General features: G+C 55.7%; 1 protein-coding gene across 1 annotated transcript in view; it reads left to right on the forward strand.

The window, feature by feature from the left end:
• The first annotated feature begins 2,326 nt into the window (after positions 1 to 2,326).
• Gask1a (golgi associated kinase 1A) overlaps positions 2,327 to 19,265 on the forward strand; it is a 30,029-nt gene continuing 13,090 nt past the window's right edge. The window contains exon 1 of the mRNA XM_013160378.3: positions 2,327 to 2,601. Within this exon, the coding sequence (XP_013015832.2) occupies positions 2,410 to 2,601 (192 nt within the window). The 5' untranslated portion in view covers positions 2,327 to 2,409. The remainder of the gene's footprint in view (positions 2,602 to 19,265) is intronic.

Raw genomic sequence — 19,265 nt, forward strand, 5'->3', positions numbered from 1 at the left:
CTCCTGTGTCTGAGCTGGAAGGTGCGGAAGGTGCACCTTCCAGGTCTGGAGATGTCAGGTCTGGAGATGTCCCCTGCATCTTGCCTCCCCCTGGTGCACAGCAGTTGGCTTCGAGTTACGGGTACCAGCTGCGGTGTCCTGGGTCATGCCTTCACTCGCAGTCCTTTTTAGGGAAGGCTGCAGATTCCCCAAAGTTTTCTTCTGTCCTGCTCCTCTTTGCTTCTGATTCTCACTGTAAATTTGGCCAAAATAACAAGTTAGACCAGGTCACAGCTTTGGACCAATCCAGTCTATCACCCTTCAGCTCCGCACCAGGATCCGGTCACAGGGCACACACATGCTCTGCCTCGGTGCAGCTAGGGTAGCTTCTGTTCCGGTCCTCTGGGATCCTTCCGCCTGACACCTCCCTGGTGTCAGCTTTACTGTCTGAGCGTCCATTGGCATGGTATTGTTCTGCCCCTTGTGGAGATCTGCTGTGCTTCCCGTATCCCAGACTTTCTCCAGCCTGCACCTCTGTTATGGTATAGATCCTGGTGGCCCCCAAAGGCCCCTGTATGTGGAAGATGATTGGATCATTGGGGCCATAGCTGCGTCCTGTTGGGGGTGCCTGGTTGGAGGTGGTCACTGGGGTATGGCCAGATGGGTGTCCCTGCCTCTCTCTCCATTTGCTGTGTGCTGTGGGTGGCGCAGCTCCCCTCCACCAGCCCCTTTCGCCATGCCCTTCCTGCCTCGGACCAGCATCTCCTCCTGGGAGCTGTGGGTATCGGGTGTTCTGCCTCAGTGATGAGAAACTGACAGAGATGTGCTCGAAAGGGTTTCAAAGTCTTCCACGACCCAGGGACAGACGCCTCTGACTGTCAGGCGTTACAGTGGCAGCAAGGACCCGGCATCTTAGTAACGGGTCTTCCCACCTGCCCTGGGTGTGTGGAGAGGCAGCACGCAATAGGCATCGATGACAGAGCAGAAGCATCGCTGGAGGACCAAGAGACCTCCACTAGGTGCCTCCTCTCGAAGGTCCCGCTGCCCCCCGCCAGTGCCAACCTGGGGACAAGGCCTTTTAACCCACAGGCCTCTGGGGAAACTGATGCCTAGCCCCTCTCGGGTTGCTAGGCAACTGTGTATGGTAGAAGAGTTTCCAGGGTGCCACCTTGAAAGAGGTCAGCTGGCCGTGAGCTGGAGCAGGCTCAGGACACCGTGCTTGGTCACTCCTGGCGAGGGATGGGAGGAGTCCAGTTGTGTGCACTGTCCTGGTTTATCTCGGCTTCTGTGCAACCCTGTGGGCCAGGACACCAGGCGGCAGCTGAGGAAGGCCCAGGCCCACAGCATGTCTGACAGGAAGCTCAGTGCCTGCTGACAGGAAGCTCAGTGCCTTTTCCTTTCTGTCCCTTGTGAGGGGACCACGGTGGATGTCGCTGAAAATCAGGGTCCTGTGACTGAGCGCATTGCCAGGTCCCAGGAGATGGGGTCTGCCACCCCGCAGGCTCCTGCCTTGTGGGACCAACACTGGGCTGGTCAATGCTGTCCTTCCTTCAAGGTACAAGTAGGTACAATTACCTTCAAGGTACACCTTTAAGGTGTACCCTGCTGCTTGGGTCCTGGGACAAGGTAAGAAAGTCCCCAAAGCTGCAGAGGCTCCAAGCCAGGCTTGGAGAGGAACAGGAGGGCTGTAGGGAGCTCCTAGGAGTGTGACACTCCTGATACTCGCTGCCCACTGGAGACTTCCTATGGGACCTCCTGAGGCAGGCACTGCCTTAGAGAGGTCACACGGTTGAATGTGGCAGAATTCATCTTTCAACCCGGGGTCTATTTCTAGAGCTCCACGCTCTCCCTCCTTGTGGGGTCAGTAAGTTCACCTGTACCTGGGGCAGGCATCTGGGGGAGACCTGTTTCCCCCATGCTCCCGTTCGATCAGGACTCTCGGGGCACTCTCCTTTGGATATTGTCCACTTCTCTCCACTGCCTGGCAGCTCTTAAGAACCATAAGGTCCAAGGGTGGGACCCCAAAAGCCCCAGGGACTGGTTGGAAGCCACCAGCTGTTAGCAGCAAGGCCACCAGGCCAGTTCCGGGCTATGGATTCAAACCCAGCACTCTTCCCCTGCAGAGCATGCAGCCCTGCAGCATTGTAGGGACTGCAGCCACTGACCCAGGGCACCGCCCTGAGGGGCAAGCCCAGCCAGGACTCCAGCAACTCTAACAATGATCCCTTCTCCAGGAGAGAATCTGCTCCTTGTTAATGATCCTAAACGGTCAGCAGATTTTTCCTTCCAAACCGCCCTTGGGAGCTGAGCCCGGACTGGTGAAAAGGTTCCAAGAGAGACTCATCTTTCCAAGGCTCTGTGGCCAGCTGGGGTGTGAGTGTGGGGGTCCACCCCATAGCCCCATACACCCTACAGGGGGACCTGGATCCCATGCCTGAACTGGGCAGGGCTTTTATTGTGAAAGGAGCCCCCTCTTCCGCTTGGGATGGAGGTTGGGCCGGGCAGGGCTGGGCCAGGCGGGGTACTACCCTGCAGATCAGGATCTGGCTCAGCAGGAAAGGGGGGACCCTGGACCGGGAACCCAGACGTACTTCAGCCAGCAGCAGCAGGCGCAGAGACATGGTAGGAGAGATGCTGGGCGAGGAGCGCCCACACAGGTGGCTTTGGGAAGAGGGACAAAGCCGAGGTGTGGGGGACACCTGGACAGGTGGCTTCTAGACAAAGCCTCTGAGACGAGACCTCAGTGCTGGTTTCATCTCTGCGCACAGCCAGGGCTCTGCCTTGCAGGCACCGTGGGTGGGGGCAGTGGGAGGGGGCGGCTGGGCTGTTATTCCTGACACCGACACCACGGAGCTGAGCCAGAGCCCAGCACAAGCTGCAGCCTAGGGTGGGGAAAACAAGGTCCCAACTCCGCTGGATCAGAAGCGTTCCAGCCGCCTTTTTCCCCTGGAAAGTGCCTGCAAGCTCCGTGCTGCACTTGGCTGGGCTGTGCTTAAGGAAACCCCGACACTTTGCCTTAAACCTCCCTGAGGTTCCAGCGCTGGCTCCCAAACTCCCACCTCCTTAGCTTTTGCCTCCTGGACAGGACCACAGAGGACTGTGGGTGCTGGTCAGGCTGAGGCAGGAAGCAGGCGGGATCCTTTCTCTTGAGCCTCTGAGACACTGAGCAGGTGGGAGAGATGATGAGCCTTTGGCCCCTGTAAGCCTGGACAGGGCATTCATTGATGGGCTCTGCTCTGGGTCACAGGCTCCCCATTCCTTCCCCTCCAAGCCCACAGAGTGCAGACTGGAGCCCAGGGCTGCTCCTCGGAGTTTAGCTGTGGGCCTGGATTTCAGGGCACCTCTGTGCAGGTGTGGGCCTGGAGGGCTGGCAGGGGTGCAGGGGCCGGAAGGGGCAGTGTGCATGGCCTTCTGTGAGGCCTCTCCTCCCCAGTCCTCCCTGGTTCTTTCTCCAAGCTGCTGGGCAGAAGGGAACAGTGGGGTTTAAACTCCAGAAGGCGGAACTAGAGGTGCAGGGTTGAACCTTAAGTGTGGGGAAGTTAGGGGTACCAGAGGGGGGCTCCTGGCTGTAAAGGTGACTAAGGGTGAGGGGACAACTGACCCGTCTTTTCCTGCTCAGGTGGCCCACGGGAGCACGGGCCTGTTGGTCCCTTCCTTGAGCCTGTGCAGACTCTCCATGTGACACTGTGTCTGTTTTAGGAAAGGACTGGAGGCACGGTGCGCGGTGCTGGTCAGGTTCAGGGCCAGCTTGAGGGGCAGGGAAATGGCCTTGCAAATGTGCTGTGGCCTGGGGGCCGGGCCTCGGAGAGCCTGGCACCCAGGAGGAGGCAGGGTGGGGGAGGTCCTCTGGGGCCTCAGCTTGCTTCCTGGAAGAAGAGAGGCTGACCAAATGTCATTTGAGATGCCCTTAGCTCTAGATGACCCGTGAAGACAGTTTGGACTGTCCAGAGGTGGACAGGATCTCTGCTGTGTGTGTGTGTGTGTGTGTGTGTGTGTGTGTGTGTGTGTGTGTGTGTCTGGGGTGCTGGGGCTCATGTCCTTTTTGTTCCTTGCAAGGAGCAGCACACAACTCTGAACTTCAAAAATATTCAGAGAAGTTAAGACTACTACCAACCTGAAACAGTGTTTTCTTGGATGCAACATACGCAATTCCGTGAGGGTCGCAGTGGGTCGCAGTGATCATTTTGTCTTATTTCCGGTTCTCTCTGAGCACATACTGATTCTCTTTGAGTTGTGATTTTACCAGACATGTGCTTCTGTGTCTGCTGGGTTTTGCTTCACTTTGCTTGCAGGTAGCGAGTTCACGCCTGCGTCTGTCCATAGTGACACCTGCGTGCCCAGCATGGCTGTGTGGTACCCGCTCCCTGCTGGTGCACAGCCAAATGGTTTTTGCTGGAGTGTGGTCTGCCCTGTAGTCTAAGGAAACAAGAATCTGGGCACCGCAGCACAGCTCATTCCATGACTGAGGGACTTGGTGTGGTCTGGGGAGCGGAGAAGAACCCAGGTCAGTGCCAGGCAGTTGCTGTGTGGGTCTGCAGGGGCCTCGGGGTTCTAAGCCTCAGTCCCTCATCTGTAAAGTGGGTTGTCACGGGGAATGGTGGACTCTGAGAAGTGTATTCTCTTACAGCCGGTAGATGGTGTGATGTGGGGTTTGTGGGACACCCAGGTTTTCTTTTTGTCAGGCCCTAAAATGCAGCGGTGAGGATGTCAGAGATGACTTTTACTGAGTGTCAGCCCTGGGGAGCCTCCAGGAGCTGCTCCAAGGGCGAGAAGCAGGCCCAAGCTTACCTAGGGTGACTGGCTGGCTGTGTGCAGTCTCAGCAGGCAGGAACACCTCTGCAGGGCTGTGTGTCCAGGCCGTATCCAGGGCCTCCCTGCAGCACCCACTCCACACAGCCCCTGGGGTGTCATGCGGGTGCTCCCCTGCAGCCCCTGGCTCAGCTGAGAAGACGATAAACTGGTTTTGGAATCAGAAACCCCAGGCCTGGCCATGCAAAAGGGAGAAGGCTGCCCCTGCGCCCCAGGGCCCCTCACCTGGGGCTCCGGTTACTCCTGTTACTCCTGTTATTCGGGCTCTGTGATCTGCATGGTTGGCCGCAGGCTTGGGCCGGGAGCCCAGACCAAGCAGGGTTGGTCCAGGGAACAGTGGGCGGTGCAGGGTGAGAGCGGTCCTCTGAGAATCCGCTCCTTATCTGCTTCCAAGAAACACAGTGCAGCTGGGCCTCAGCCTGACTCATCCCAGCCCAGACATGCTCCATACCTGCGATGTGAGGCGTGGACCCCGAGGGCGCCACCAGCTTCCTTGCAGTGTGGGTGCTGTGGGCCCGGGGCTGTTTCTAGGAAGCTGAGCTGCAGTCTCTGAGCCGGGTGCACAGGCCCATGTTTGGGGCACTGAGTGTGAGGTCAGCCCATGGCGGGAGCCCACCCAGCCACACATTCCCACTGGCAGGGGCTCCTTCCCCCTGCCCGGCCTGCGGGGTGGGAGGTGAGTGTGGTGTGTCCTAGGATGCGGGGTGAGGAGGGGGATGAGACCTGGAGGACAGGGACAGGAAGGGTCTCACCCTTACCTCTGCTGGCTCTGGATTTTCGGGTCTATGCGTGACTCTGCTTCCAGGCCTCTCTCTGTGGCTTTGCCGTGGGGAGGAGACAGGGCAGCAGGCGGCCTGGGGCCTGTGTAGTGTGTGGGGTGGAGCCAGCCTGGCCTGGAGCAGGGGAAGCAAGGAGGCCCCTGCAGCCCGTGATGAAGGAGATGGGGATGTGGGCAGGGGGGAGGGATCCTGGGGTAGGAACAGTGGAGGATGGCCTGCACTATGTCCAGTGAGGGAAGGAAAGGTCATGATGTGCTTATTGTTAATATTCAAAAGCAAAACAAAAGCACCCTGATGCTCTCAGGCCAGCCGGGTTGCAGACTACCCAAAACTCCCAACATTAAAGGGGAAAACAGCCAGGCACGGTGCGCATGCCTGTAGTCGCAGCACTCAGAAAGCTGAGGCAGGAGGACCCCCCAGGTCAGCCTGAACTACATAGCAAGATAGTGTCTCCAAAAAGAAACAAACAAAACTTTAAAAGTAAATAAAATAAAGGGATAAGTGCAGTGCTAAAACCACACCAGAGGAAGCGGCCAGGTTCTCACAGAGTTCCTGTGTGCTTACCAAAGAGCCTAGCATCCCCATTCTTACGTTATTTATACAAGAGCAATAAAAGCATGCCCACCCCAGACCTGATGCCCGGGCCTACTGTCGCTTTATTCATGTGACTACCCCAGACTAGGAGCACCCAGGGGTCCTGCTACTGCAGGCTGGATGAGCAAACAGTGGTACTGCTGTGCTGGGGGCCACAGACATGGGTGAATCCACTCTTTATCTGCTTGGACAGATGCCTGAGCCTGGACAGAAGAAATCGGTCTTCCAAGCTTGCCTCTGGAGTGAGTCACGTCTGTGGCCTCCTGGAAAGGGAAGAGCCACAGGATGGAGGACAGGCCAGCGCCTGCAGGGGTCAGGACGGGGAGGCTTTGACTGCAGAGGGCAGCATAAAGATTCTGGGGGCGGGGGACGGAAGTGTCATGTCCTGATGGTGAGATGGCTGCATGGGAGGGTGGAGACCACAGCAGGGCCTCTGGGATGGGCACGGGGCCAGAGCAGCTGCCCACTCTGCTGGGTGCTTGGGTTATTGTCCCAAGGGCACAGGGGCACAGTGGAAGGGCTCAGGCACCGAGAGAGGGGTTTTGTGGCTGGCAGGAGGGAGGGCTGCAGGGAGAGGAGAGTCAGAACCATCAGGGGACCACACTAGGAGTGTCCAGAGGGGACAGGGAGGAGGGCGATGGGGACAAGAAGATTGAGGGTAGGCCTTCGTTTTTGCTCCTCTCTTAACGCATCACACTTGGCAGGCAGCACCCTCAGTTTATGACATAGAAGGGACTTCCCCACAACACCAATCACTTTAATTCAGTGACACAGATGACCGTGGCATTCTTAGGAGCCAGAGGAAGGGGGTATTTCTCCCTTCGCCCTCCGGATTGCTTTTGTGCGTGCTGCTTTGATAATTCCAGTAACTGCTGAGTGCAGTGCTAGCCACCCTACTGCCTGACCTGTGGTCCCAGACCCCCTCCCCGGCCCCTTGGGTGGGCAACGGCTGTGGCCCAGCTTCTCTGCCTGCTGCGGGCTCGGTTTCGGCTAAGTGGCGGGAAGGGGCTGCAGCAGGGCTGTTTACTTGTGGGCAGGTTTGTTTGACTTCGGCGGTTGTTTGCCCGCTGAGGGCAAACAGCTTCTTCCAGGGCCACCTGGACAATTCAGATCCCCTTGGCCTGGGCAGGAGGTTTGTGGTTCTGTGTTTAGAAGGCAAGTCAGGTAGCGGTTTTTCCAGAAATGCTGTCTATCTGCCAAGAACTGGTCAAAGACAGAAGAGAGGCAAGGACCAGGACCAGAGAAGGAGAGAGGGAAGAGGGGGACAGAGGGAGAGAGACAGAGACACAGAGACAGTGATCCAAGCAGGAGGTGGAGGACCCTGGTGGAGAGGGAGGCTGGCACTGGGACCCTGTCCCCCAGCAGCCCGGTGCTGGGACTCTGCAGTCCGCTTACAGTCCTGAGCTGGACCCCACCAGTCTGATGGTAAGGACAACTGTTGCCACCTCTCTGCTCTCCCAGTGCCCAGATCAGTCCTGGGCCAGGCAGTAGGAAATTCCTGAGATATTCTGGCAAGGATTAAAAAGCCCCCTTTGCACATATAAATGCTTGGTGACATTGCTGTGGCAAGCAGAAACACAGAGATGACACTCAGGCTTTGGAGGCAGGTCTACTTACACCAATGGGCACTTGCTGGCATCTTTCCCAGAATATCAGGCCTTGCTCTCTGGTGATGAGATAAGCAAGCAGGAAGTACAGAGGCAGAATGGGTTGTAAGTTGGGGACTGCTTTATACAATGTGCATCGTAGTGACCTTTTCTTTTTTTGGTTTTGTTTTGTTTTGTTTGTTTGTTGGTACCTGATAGGGTTTTCGATGCAAGGAAAGAGAAAAAAGGGGAACAAGTAGCCTTTATTTTAAGGACATGGAGAGAACTCCATGACCACTGGGACCTGGCCTTCTCTGCCAGAACGTAGGGCATGATATATACATATAATTTCCTATTGGGGTGGTGCTTAGGGTGGGCATTGCTGATGTGCGAGCCACCAATTGGAGTTTTCTTTGCACGCAAACAGGAGCTGGGGAAGAAGCAGGAAGTGGTAGGCATTCCTGCTTTGGCCTTCCACCTCGTTAGACCACTGCCATAATTTCTATTGAGGCAAGAACCTTTCAGGATCCAGGATCAAACTCACAACCTTGAATTTGCCAGGCAGGCACTTATGCCGCTGAGCTAAATCCCTGGCCCAATGACCAGTTTTTCATTTAAGACAGAGGCAACCTGAACTGGAACAGGAACTGTTACCTGGGCAACTAGGAGAGGGGCGTGTCCTGTAGGAGCATGTCCAAGGAGGGGCTTGTCCTGGTTAGGGTTAAAGGGCGTTTCCTCCTGTTTGCAGTCCTTTGGTGGCATCATTTCTTCCTTCTAGGCCTCGAGTTCTGCTTGGACTTCCCTGTTAGGACCTAGAATGCTGCTGACTCATCTTTTTTCTGAACGTAGAGTTGAGGAAGAACTTATGAACTTGTTCTTTTTAATATTGTTGCTGGTCCTTCTGAACTAATTATAAGGGAACATTTTCTGTCTTGAGGCCTGAGAGTGTTTTGAAAATCTCGTTTCATCTCCCTTGACCTTTTTTGTCTTTAAGTTATAAGATGATACCTGCTGGCTGTGGGGAGTCCCGCCTGGTTTCGGGTCTCTTTGGAGGAATCTGAGTGATGCATCCTGAAGTAGTGTGGACAGCCACACCTGCTCTGGCCACTGGGACGCAATAGCAGCCAACTCTGCAGGGGTGGGGGCAGAGCCAGTCGGGAAGCAGTGTGGGGACCCTGGATGGACCCTCCAAGTCCCTGGCCGTGTCTAGGGGAAGCAGTAGGGCAGGTGAGATGCAGCCACTGTGCGTTGGGGACCCTACCTCAAGGGTGTCACTGGAGGCCGAGATGCCTCGCTTCCGCCAGCTGCTTAGAGTGAGTGTCTCAGCACTTTGCACCCAGTGCAAAGTGACACCAACACATGTGATCACACCCATCATTCTACACTCAAGCACAGTACATGTTCACCCTGACACACTCCTCCCTATTCCTTTGCACACTCACAGAGCAGCTGCAGAGGTATGCTGGGTTCACACCTACCTGTTTAGGGGCAGGGACACTGGGTGGCTTGCAGGGGCTACAGCTGGGCTGCCTGGCCTGTGAGAAGGCAGAGGCTGGGGTGGCCAGCAGGTGGCCCCGTGAGCATCCATCCTGTGACTCAGGAAGGATGCTGTCACACTGGGTGCCCATGCTGTCTGTCCACACAGAGGCCCCGTGTGCACCTTCTGGGGACCTGGTCCCTGCTCAGCGCACCACCACCTAGTGCCCCTCCTTCCATCCACACAGTGGGCCTCGGTCTGCAGGCCACTGCCTGAGCCCCGGTGTGTACAGTCGGTCACCACAGTGATCCGAATCCCCACACCCTGGTGCTGAGAGCTCACTGCTGCCACAGAGGTGCCTGTGTCCCCTTCAGACCTCTCTCCTCTGGAGCCGCACCCCATGCCCTGTCCTCCCTCCCTGGGAGTCGGCAGGGGTCAGCTCCTTTCCAGTGCCCTATTCTCCCCGCCAGCAGGTGCCTACCGAGCATGTGTTGGTCCGGCCCAGAGGCTCATTAAAAGGACAAAGATCTAGGAAAGCTGTTTCCAGTGGGTCAGAGCAGGGGCCGTCACAGAGGGTGCGTGTCGCTTGTGTAGCACACTTGTTCCATGCCTGGGCCTCGTGGTCCACCTGGCTCCTGCTGTCACTTGCTGACTGCCGCTGTCTCCTGCCTCACGTGCCCGGGCACCATATCCGGCATCACAGTGGCCACAGTGTGAAAGGCAGCCCTGGGCGCTGCCACTCCAGAATCACATGCATTGCTGATGTCTGGATTGATCTGGCTGTTCATGTACTCTGCATGTGAGGTTTTAACAGACACTTATTCTTTATATTTTCCTTAGTGTGTTGGGCTGTAATTGATTTTTAACCTGTGTCTTTTATGCATTTGAAAGAGAAGGGTCTACTGGAGACAGGAGAGGGAATTCTGGATTCTGCAGAGGGAAGGGGACCAAGGGGCAGAGGGAGGAGGAGGGAGACAGGGTAGGGAGTGAGAAAAGAATTAGGCTGTGTTATTATATCCATACACCAACTCCCCACCATGAATGATCATTGTGTGCTGTAAACACTACTAATACAAACGAGAAATTAAGAAAAAAATTTTTTAAAGTAAAAAGAAAAAGAAAAAGAAAAAAAGCACCCTGAGAAAGATCCAGGGCTCCACCAGGAAGGGTTGGAGGCAGGGTGGGAGCCCAGGGCTGTGCACGGGCCTGCAGTGAGCAGGTGCTGGAGGACGACCCGCAGCTGACTTGGTGCATACCAGGCGTCAAGCTGGTTGGGACTGCGGTGCGCACAGCTCCCTGTGCTGCAGAAGAAAAGCATCAGCACACCAAGGCCGGAGCATCACCCTCTCCTCCTCTCGTATTCTTGATCTCATTGACTCCTTTAAGTGTTTGGACTTTGAGCATTCGACCCATTTTAAAGATCAGCAAATAAGAGGAGTTGGCTGGGGTGTGGCCCAGAGATGCATCCCCTAACCTCATGTGGGACTTCGGGGTGAGCCCCATCCTTACAACTTAGTCAGCCTGAAACTTCTCGCACCTGGGCGAAGCCCTTGCATCTTGGTGTCTGGTTTTGGGAAATTTCCTGTTGAAAGTAAATATCTAGAAATCTGTTGCCCCAGGAGCAGAGAGAGGAGCAGGAAGGGCTGGCTGGGTGTGAGGAGGCAGGAGGGCTGTGGGGTACAGGGCTTAGGAGGCCACACTGGGGGTGGGGGACGGCCCTGAGGCCAGTTTGACTGTTGTGCTTTTTGTTTGAGGGGCAGCAATTCACAAAGTGGCTGAACCCCACTATCTAAGTGGCATCTCCACGAGGGGCCAGGAGTCCCATTTCCAGAGCCTCTGATGTGTCACGGTGGGGACTGGGCCAGAGGTGCGCATGGACAGGCAGAGCGATTTCTCTGTGGGGGATATGGAGGTCCTCTCTCTGGGTCTCTGGTGGCCGCAGTGCACTCTCCACTCCCTGTCTGTGTGCCCCTCCCCCTCGATACACAGCCCCTTCCTGAAAGGCAGTGGCATTGCAGGAGGCATGCACAGCAAAGGGTCTCATCGCTAGGTCACCTGCTGTCCCACCCTCCTGCTGAGACAGTGGGGGTGACCATGCCGTGCGGCCCACACAGTGGCCACTCTGTGCTGGTGGCCTTCAGACTCTGGATGCGTGGCCACTACAACTAGGAAAGGAAGTGTCAGACTTTAATAAATTTAAGTAAGCAGTGACACTTGCCAGCGGCTGTCACAGCAGACTGCGTGTCCCTGGGCTGAGGTGGGCCTGAAAGTACTGATGAGCCTGGGCTGCTGGCTGTAGTAAAAACACAACCCCCCCCCCCCCCCAGCAAAACAGCGTCCCCGGAGAGTTCACCTCGGCGCCACCCACCTTCTTGTCACCGAGACACAATACCTGACCCCACAATTTAAGGCTCACCTTTGAGTCCATGGTTGGTGGCTCTGAGGCAGGACATGGGCAGAGGGGCCTGGCGGAGGAGCGCTGCTGGCAGCATGGGCACAGGAAGCATGGTGAAGGGAGGGGCCCAGGCCACGCCCCCAGTGACCTCCCTTCCAGCCAAGCTCCGCCTCCGTTAGCAAGTCAGCCCCTAATCCAGTCACTCTGGGCCCAGAGACATTGGGAACATCTAGATATAAACCACAGCAGCTCTCCGTGAGAACAGGGAAGCCATGAGCAGCTAAGGCCTCGGGCGTGGGAGGCAGGAGGGGTGGTGGGATCTCAGGAGGCATGCAGGGTCCTGTCCTCAGGACAGGAAGCCGAGTCCTCCTCTAACTCTGTGGGGACGTGGGCTCAACAGGCAGCTGCCACTTCCCTTCTCAAGGGAAGCTGGAAATCTGAATTTTCATGTGAAACATGCTGGATTTTACACACTGGCTTACATTTATTTAAATCACTTCAAGCCAAACTAAATGTGTTTGCTACCAGACCTGCCCAGCAGAGCCAGGTTCCCAGCTCTCCTGTGGGTCTGCTCCTGTCAACCTCCATCCTTGCTGCCCACGGGAGTCTGGGATGGATCGAAGGAAGAGGGGGAGCTGGCTGGGCCTCCTGGGCGGGCAGAAGTTTGGCTGTGGGAAGATGCAGGCCTGGCCCTCATCTCTGACTCGTAGCAACGGGGAGCAGGTTGATTTATCTGTACGCAGCGTCTGCCCCTTCCCCAAACCATCTGCACCACTGCCCTGGAGCATTTGAAATGTGAAGCTGTTCCTGTGCAAGCAGCTGGGTTGCTCTCAGGGTCTCGGAATCCCACAGGGCCGGTGCTGACCCCATACGACGGCCTTGTGAGCAGGAACAAAACCTGATTCAGCGGAGGCAGCAGAGAGGGGTTCTCGGGCCCCCCAATTTGTGGTCAGTCAGGGGCAGGGGCAGAGTGACCGGGACAGAGGCGTGGGGTGGGCTGCTTCCTCCTAGCCCTGTCCAGGCAGGTCCAGGGCTGGAGCCCCATCCGTGGGCACCTGTCCCTAGCCGGGGTCTGTGCTCCCTGCTGTGAGATCACCCCCCATGGTGGTGACAATGCTAACCAACTGAGGGCCTTTGCACTGAGCTACATCCCCAGCCCTTAAAATTAAAAAAATTATTATATATTTTTTCATTAAATTTTGAAATGAGATCTCAATAAGTTGCCAAGTTCTTAAGCTGGGCTTGAACCTTGTGATCTCCTCAGCCTCTCGAGCGCTAGGGTTTCAGGCTCACCCGCAAGGCTGGCTCTCAGGCTCTACTTCGAATGTTTTACCTCCAAAAGCTCACACAACTCTCACTGGGTGGTTGGCTGAGGTGTTTCAGGTTGGGGGGTCACAGAGCACAGTCCTCCTCCGCAGAAGGGCGCTTTCAAGGCTCTCTCTCCAGGATCCTTCTCCCTGCAGGGCGCAGGGCCTGCCCTAGCAGCTGTCTGCTCTGGGAGGTGGAGAGCGGGCCCTTATCCCTGTGGGAAGTGCCGCTGTGATCCCACTGTGCAGAGGAGGACACAGAGGCCCAGGTCGCCCAGTGGGACCAACAGTGTGGGGAGGACCCCAGGCAGCCTGGCTCCTGGCTGGGTGCTGTGAAGTGTGGCGTCAGGCCAGGCTGGTGACGGAGGAGGCCCTGAACTCCTCCTGGACCCAGAGGAGCAACTTGTCTCACGGCCAGGCTGGCAGAGCAGCTGTGTCCAGGGGCTGGCCCTGTGGGACTGGCAGGCTGGGCTCCTGACTCAGCCTGCCCCAGGGAGCCTCGGGCTGTCCAGGCTGGGCCTGAGGACGCGGTTCCCTGGAGAAAGTCAGCAGCCATCTGTCTTTCCGATAAGAAGCAAGTAGGTCACATTGTTCGTGCAGCAGGGGCTGAGGCTGGAACACAGCTGGAGAGTCCAAGGGCTACCAGCCCCGTTGGGGCTGAGGGCTCCTGGGAAGGGCAGCCCACAAGCCCAACAACTCCGGGTGTCTCCTACAGCCCACGGACTGTCCGTGTGGTAAACTTGCGGAGAGAATAGCAAACGTCTAGCTCTGCCACCTCAGGCTGCAAGTGTAGCTCTGCCCCGACCTCCCTTGGGGCCAGTTATCGGGCACTGTTAGCAGTGTCCACGCTGCTGGTGGCAGACATCTGCCCAGGACCCCGTGACCACTCCACTCCACCACACGTGGTCACACAGCCACGTTCAGGAGCCTGCCGCTCAGGATCCCCTTGAAAAGGGTGGTGTGTGCTCCCCTGGTCACCTGAGCAAGGGTGGCTCTGGGCACATATTTGGGGTCCATCCCTGAGAGCCATTCCATCACTTCTCAACTTTCTCTCAATCAGTTCTGGGTGCTGTGACCCTGGCACCATCCTATCCTTAGATGGAAAGACAGGGCACCAGACAGCAACTCAGATGGGGCACAGTGTTTCGAAGCTCCATGGGTGTCTAACCCCCTGGGGCTTTTGTGACAGGGATGCCCCCATCGGGACTGAGACATTTGCCATCCCTTATTCTATTAGCACTTACATATATTAGAACTCATCCGCCCTAACCACTCTGTGAGCAGGAACAGTCTTTGTACCCATTTCCCTGATGGAGAAACTGATGTTAAGTCACATCAAACAGCAAAGCAAGCCTGGTCCAGCTCCTGTGTGTCCTCCAGCAAACCCTTCCAGATACTGCCTTGTCATGTGGGCTTTGTAAGAACAGAGCGACTTCATCGACTGTGTGAATGGGATTTTCTTCTCGCTGTCATTCCCCGGTGATACAGCGAGGCAGCTGCTTCCATAACACTGGTGTTGGATGGGGAATCCTGGTCACCTGTTACAGGTGATTTAAAGGTCACAGGAAGATGTTCATGGGCCAGAGCCATGGATTTGGGTGTCCCAGCCCATTCTCGTGTGGAGTGACAGCTGTGTGTTCTGTGTCTTACCAGTGCCAGCTGCCAGTGTGTGTGGTGAAGACCCAGACCTGGCATTTCTGAGGTCCTCTGAGGCCCCTGCCGTGTGCCTTCCCTGGGCCAGCTGGGAGCACCCTTCCTGCCCGTGTGGGGATGACAGGGTCCCTGGAGCCTGAAGACCCCACCAGGAATCCCAGGCCCTCTACTTAGTTCCCCTGTCACCTGCAGCTGGTGATTGGGCATCTCTGGGCACCGAGTCCTGCTCCTGTGATGTGCGTGTGGTGAGAGCCCATCCTGGCTGCCAGCCTCGGGGGCCCCAGGGACGTCCTCTTCTAGCCATGATAGTGAAAAAGCTGACCCTGTGGGAGACATTACTCGGTGAGTCTTCGGCCAGGGTTCACTCTGCTCCAGGTGTTCCTCGGTCTGCCAGCTCGACCTGGGTGGGGAGAGATTGGTTGGATCAGTTGTGTTTTCACAAGGGGACAGCAAGTGGCCTGAGGGTGGCCTCTTTACACTGGCGTCTCTATTTCCTGTCCAGGGCTCTGTGTGGACTAAAACTGATGTCGCAGCAGTGTCCTTCAGGGGAGGTCGCCAGCATCCTGTCCCGGGGTGCCCAGGCTCCCATGCTTGTGTCCTGAGGGCCTCAGGATTTCCCAGAGTCCCCCACCCCACAGTGCTACAATCTGGGGTCAGCTTCTGTTTCTTTTTTTTTTTTTTTTTTTTATCGGTACCGAGGATCGAACTCACGACTGCCTGCTTGCAAGGCAGGCGCTTATGCCGCTGAGCTAAATCCCCAGCCCCTGGGGTCAGCTTCTGGCAGGTGCAGAAGACAGTGCAGCTCTGTGAGGAGGGAGAGCAAGGTGACCCGGGCTCCAGTGCTTCCTGCCCAGCACTTCTCCCTGCAGGCGAGGATCTGGGGTTTGCAGGGAGCCCAGAGCCCAGGGCAAGGTCCCTGACAGAACCCTGACGCCTTTGGGCCGCTTCTTGAAGCTCCTCAAATCCCCACCGCCCTGTAAAACACCGTTTCAGCATTTTATGTATAAAGATCTATAGAGTGGGCTGGGAGTTAATTCCAGTTTCTGTTACCATTCTTGAAATGTAATTTTTGTTTTGGACGAAGCTCTCTGGAGCGGTGCTTGCCGGCCTTCTCTCATTCCGAGGGCTTGGGGTGCGCCTGGGGCAGGGGTCACTGCCAGCTCCGACTCTGCCATTGCAGCTCAGAGCTGTCACTTCTGAAGAGCTCTGCTGGTCTTCACCTCCCTCCTCAGCAGGAGCTGCCACCATCAGCACACAAGAAAATGTCCCTCCCGTCCCAGGGTGGCTGTGCCCAACCCAGCCTGGCCGGAGCAACTCACAGGCTGGCATGGACCAGGTGGGCTTGGGAAACGTGACGCAGAGAATTTCAGACGACCCCTCTGAGGACCTGTGTCCCATCTCATCCTCTAAGTCCCATGTGTGTGGACCTCTGTGGCCCCTTGTCCTGCTCTGCATGCTTCTTCTGAGGCCCCAGGAAGGTGGCAGCGTGCGCAGGTCAGCGAAGGCGGACAGCAGGCCAGGGGTGATTCTCATCGTGAGCAGCAGCGTCTCCCTGTCCTGGAGGACCTGCTGTGCGGACACTGTGCGGACACTGCGCTGAATCACCAGCGGTCAGGGCCCGCTGGAAGTCGCCGGAATGGCTTAGCAAGGTTACCCGAAGTTGTTGAAAGCAACGACAAAAGAAGCAGGAGAATGCAGGCCTGGGTTCCATCCCCAGAGCCACAAAACAAGCAAACCAACCCGTAAAGGCAGGTGGATCCGGCTCCTTCCCCACACTGCGCTCCGGAGCCTCCTGAGCTCGCCCTACCCCCCAGACTGGGCCCTCCGGTCCTCTGTCCTGCTGGGGAGAGGGTCCGAGTGCTCAAGAGGCCTGGGTGCTGCCTGCCCTGCCTTGCTGCCGTGTGAGCCTTGTGCTGAACAGACTTTCATTTTCATTCCTTTGGTTTTCTTTCTTTTTCCTTTAAATTGTTGGGCTAGAAATTATAGGGGCCAAAGCCTTTCCTGGTCCTGAAGTTGCTGATGTGGAAGGAAAATCATAGTGCTCTGGAGGGCCTGAGCAGGGTCCTGGCGCGGCCGTGGAGCCTGACCCTGGACGCCGAGCCTCAGAGGCCCGCTGGGTCTAGCGCAGTGACTCTCAGGACGGACATGTGGTTCTAAGCCAGGGCAATGAGGAGCTGCTCTCGGCTTCTCCCCCAGGCACAGTTTTGTTCTGACGGTTGCTGGGCTAAGCTCACAGCAGGCACAGAAACTCCAGCCCCAGATGGCTGCCAGTTTCACTGTCTGAGGTCGACGGGTCGGTGAAGGTGAGCGAGCCAAGGTCAGGGGACAGAACCGAGGGTGCCTGGAGTCAGAGCCCAAGTCCTTCACTACACACTCACACCTCTATCATGTGGCCTCACCCTAAAAAGCAGCACTTTGCTCGTGCTCTATAATGTTGTGGGAACAGGAGCGTGTGACCTCTGTCCCCGTCCTGCGAGCGCGTCCCCACCCTGAGCCCATCATCCTCCCGCGAGTGCACCGTTCGGGCCGCCTTGGTCAAACACAAGCCTGGTCGGTCTGTTTGCATTTTAGCCCACTTGCGCCTCTTTCCAGGCTCCATCGGGCAGCTGAGCGCGGGTGTAGCAATCGCATCAGGGCACCGAGCGCTTCCTTCTCTCCAGCCACCAGCAGCCCTTCTGAGTGAGGGATTTCGTACTCTTCTGGTCACGCTGTGTCCTCACGGGCTGTGTCACCCCTGGTCGCTGTCCTGTGCTGAGGGCACTCCTCCACTCTGGGGCTCTCACTCTGTCCCCTCCCGTCTCTGGTGACTTGTGTCTCATGTTCTTCCACGAGGTCATCTTCTCGATTTCCCCAAGTGAGGGAGAAGCATCTCTCTGGGTCCAGCTCCTGTTGCTTCGCACGGCGACCTCCAGTTCCTTCCGTGTTGCTGCACACGAAAGGATTTCACTCCTCTCCTGGGCAGGTATTAGTCTGTACATAAACACACTACCTCTTCTCTCCCCATTCTCCTAGGGAAGGGGGTCTGATTCCAGTGTTTTTTTTTTTTTTTTTGGTCTCTTTCTGAGACAGGGTCTCACTGTGCAGTTCAGGCTGGCCTTGAGCTCACTTTGCAGCCTACGCTGGTCTCAAACTCACCACAATCCTCCTGCCTCAGCCTTCCTAGTGCTGAGATTACAGGAGTGCACCACAATGCCCATTCTATATTTTGATTACTGTGAGTTCACATATCTCTTTGGAACTATGATTTCAGCCCCTTGGCTCATGACCCATTAGTGGAATTGGAACTGCTGAGTCACATACACTTTTGTTTTTAATTTTTAGGAATTTCATGCAGTTTTCCACAGTAGCAGCACCAATTAATTTACATCCCATCAGCACCTCCCTGCTCTCCATGCCTTGCTGATTTGACGTCCTGTGCAAATTGAGCCTACATTCCAAGCTGATGTAATTCCATTAGTCTGTTTTTGCTTTTGTTGCCTATGCCTTTAGAGTCCTATCTTAAACACTGTGGCCTACGCCAGCATCTTGAGGTGCTTCGCCTGTGTCTTCTGGAAATAATCCCATAACAACTTCAGGTTTAAGGGTTAGGTCTTAAGTCCATTTTGAGAGGAAGGGAACTAGTTCAGTTTTTCCATGCATTTTCAGACCTCTCTGTCCTGTCTGCTCACCTGTGTGGCCCTGCTTGGCTTTGCTTCTGGAGGGCAGTGGCTCTGATAAAATCTTTTATGGCAGTCATCATTGTGTTTACGTGTTTACCACATCTGCTTGAAACAAATTTCAATTTTAATGATTTTAGATTTTATTTTTTAGTCCACATTTGCAGTGCAGAATGGCCCCATTCCCCATGTGCAGTTGGGACTTGGACATCACACGTTTTAATTCTTTTTGTGCTCCCTTCCCGTCCCCTCCTCCCGCCTCCCTCCCTCTCTTTGTCCTTCCTGTTTGTGAAAGATCCATCTCCCTATTTCCTGGTACCTGTCTTTTGTCTTGCTTGTTATTTATATTTTGGGTTTCTCCTGGAAGAGAAACCCTGTGATATTTAAGCTGTGCATCTGACTTATTCCGCCTAACACTATGGTCTCAGGGGCATCTATTTTCCTACAGATGACTTGTGTACTCTTTGTAGGGCCGACTAGTCCTCCACTGTGCATAAATACACATTCTCCGTGTCCCTTTACCTGTCAGTGTGTATACAGACCATTTGCAAAATTCAGTTATTTAGAATTGTGCTGCTACAAATATGGGTGTACATGCAGCCTGGCAATATAAGGCCTTTAGCACCTGGGGAACGTATCTAGGAGAGTGACACTTGGGCTGAATGAAATTTCTAATTTCTTATTTTGAGGAATTTCCACACTGATCTCCACAGTGGCTGTATTAGTTCCCGTCCCCTGACAGCCCTGACAGCGTTTGCAGTTGCTGAATTTCTCGACGGTGGCATCCTCCATGGAGTAAGATAGCATCCCAGGGCTTTTTAAATTTTCATTCTTCTAATGGCCAGAGGTGCTATACATTTTTCTGTGTAATTATTGGCCACTTGTACTTCTTCTGAGAAGGGTCTATTTCAGTTGCCTATTTTTGCCTGGGTCTGTTATTTTCGGGGTCTGATGTTTCTCAGTTCTCCATATATCCTGGATCTTAGTTCTCTGTCTCAGGAGCAGCCGGCAGAATTTCCCCCATCCCCTA

This window comes from Cavia porcellus, unplaced genomic scaffold (genome assembly GCF_034190915.1).
Source record: "Cavia porcellus strain 051 isolate PalLab524CR breed Dunkin Hartley unplaced genomic scaffold, mCavPor4.1 scaffold_14, whole genome shotgun sequence".
Taxonomy (NCBI): Eukaryota; Metazoa; Chordata; class Mammalia; order Rodentia; family Caviidae; genus Cavia; species Cavia porcellus.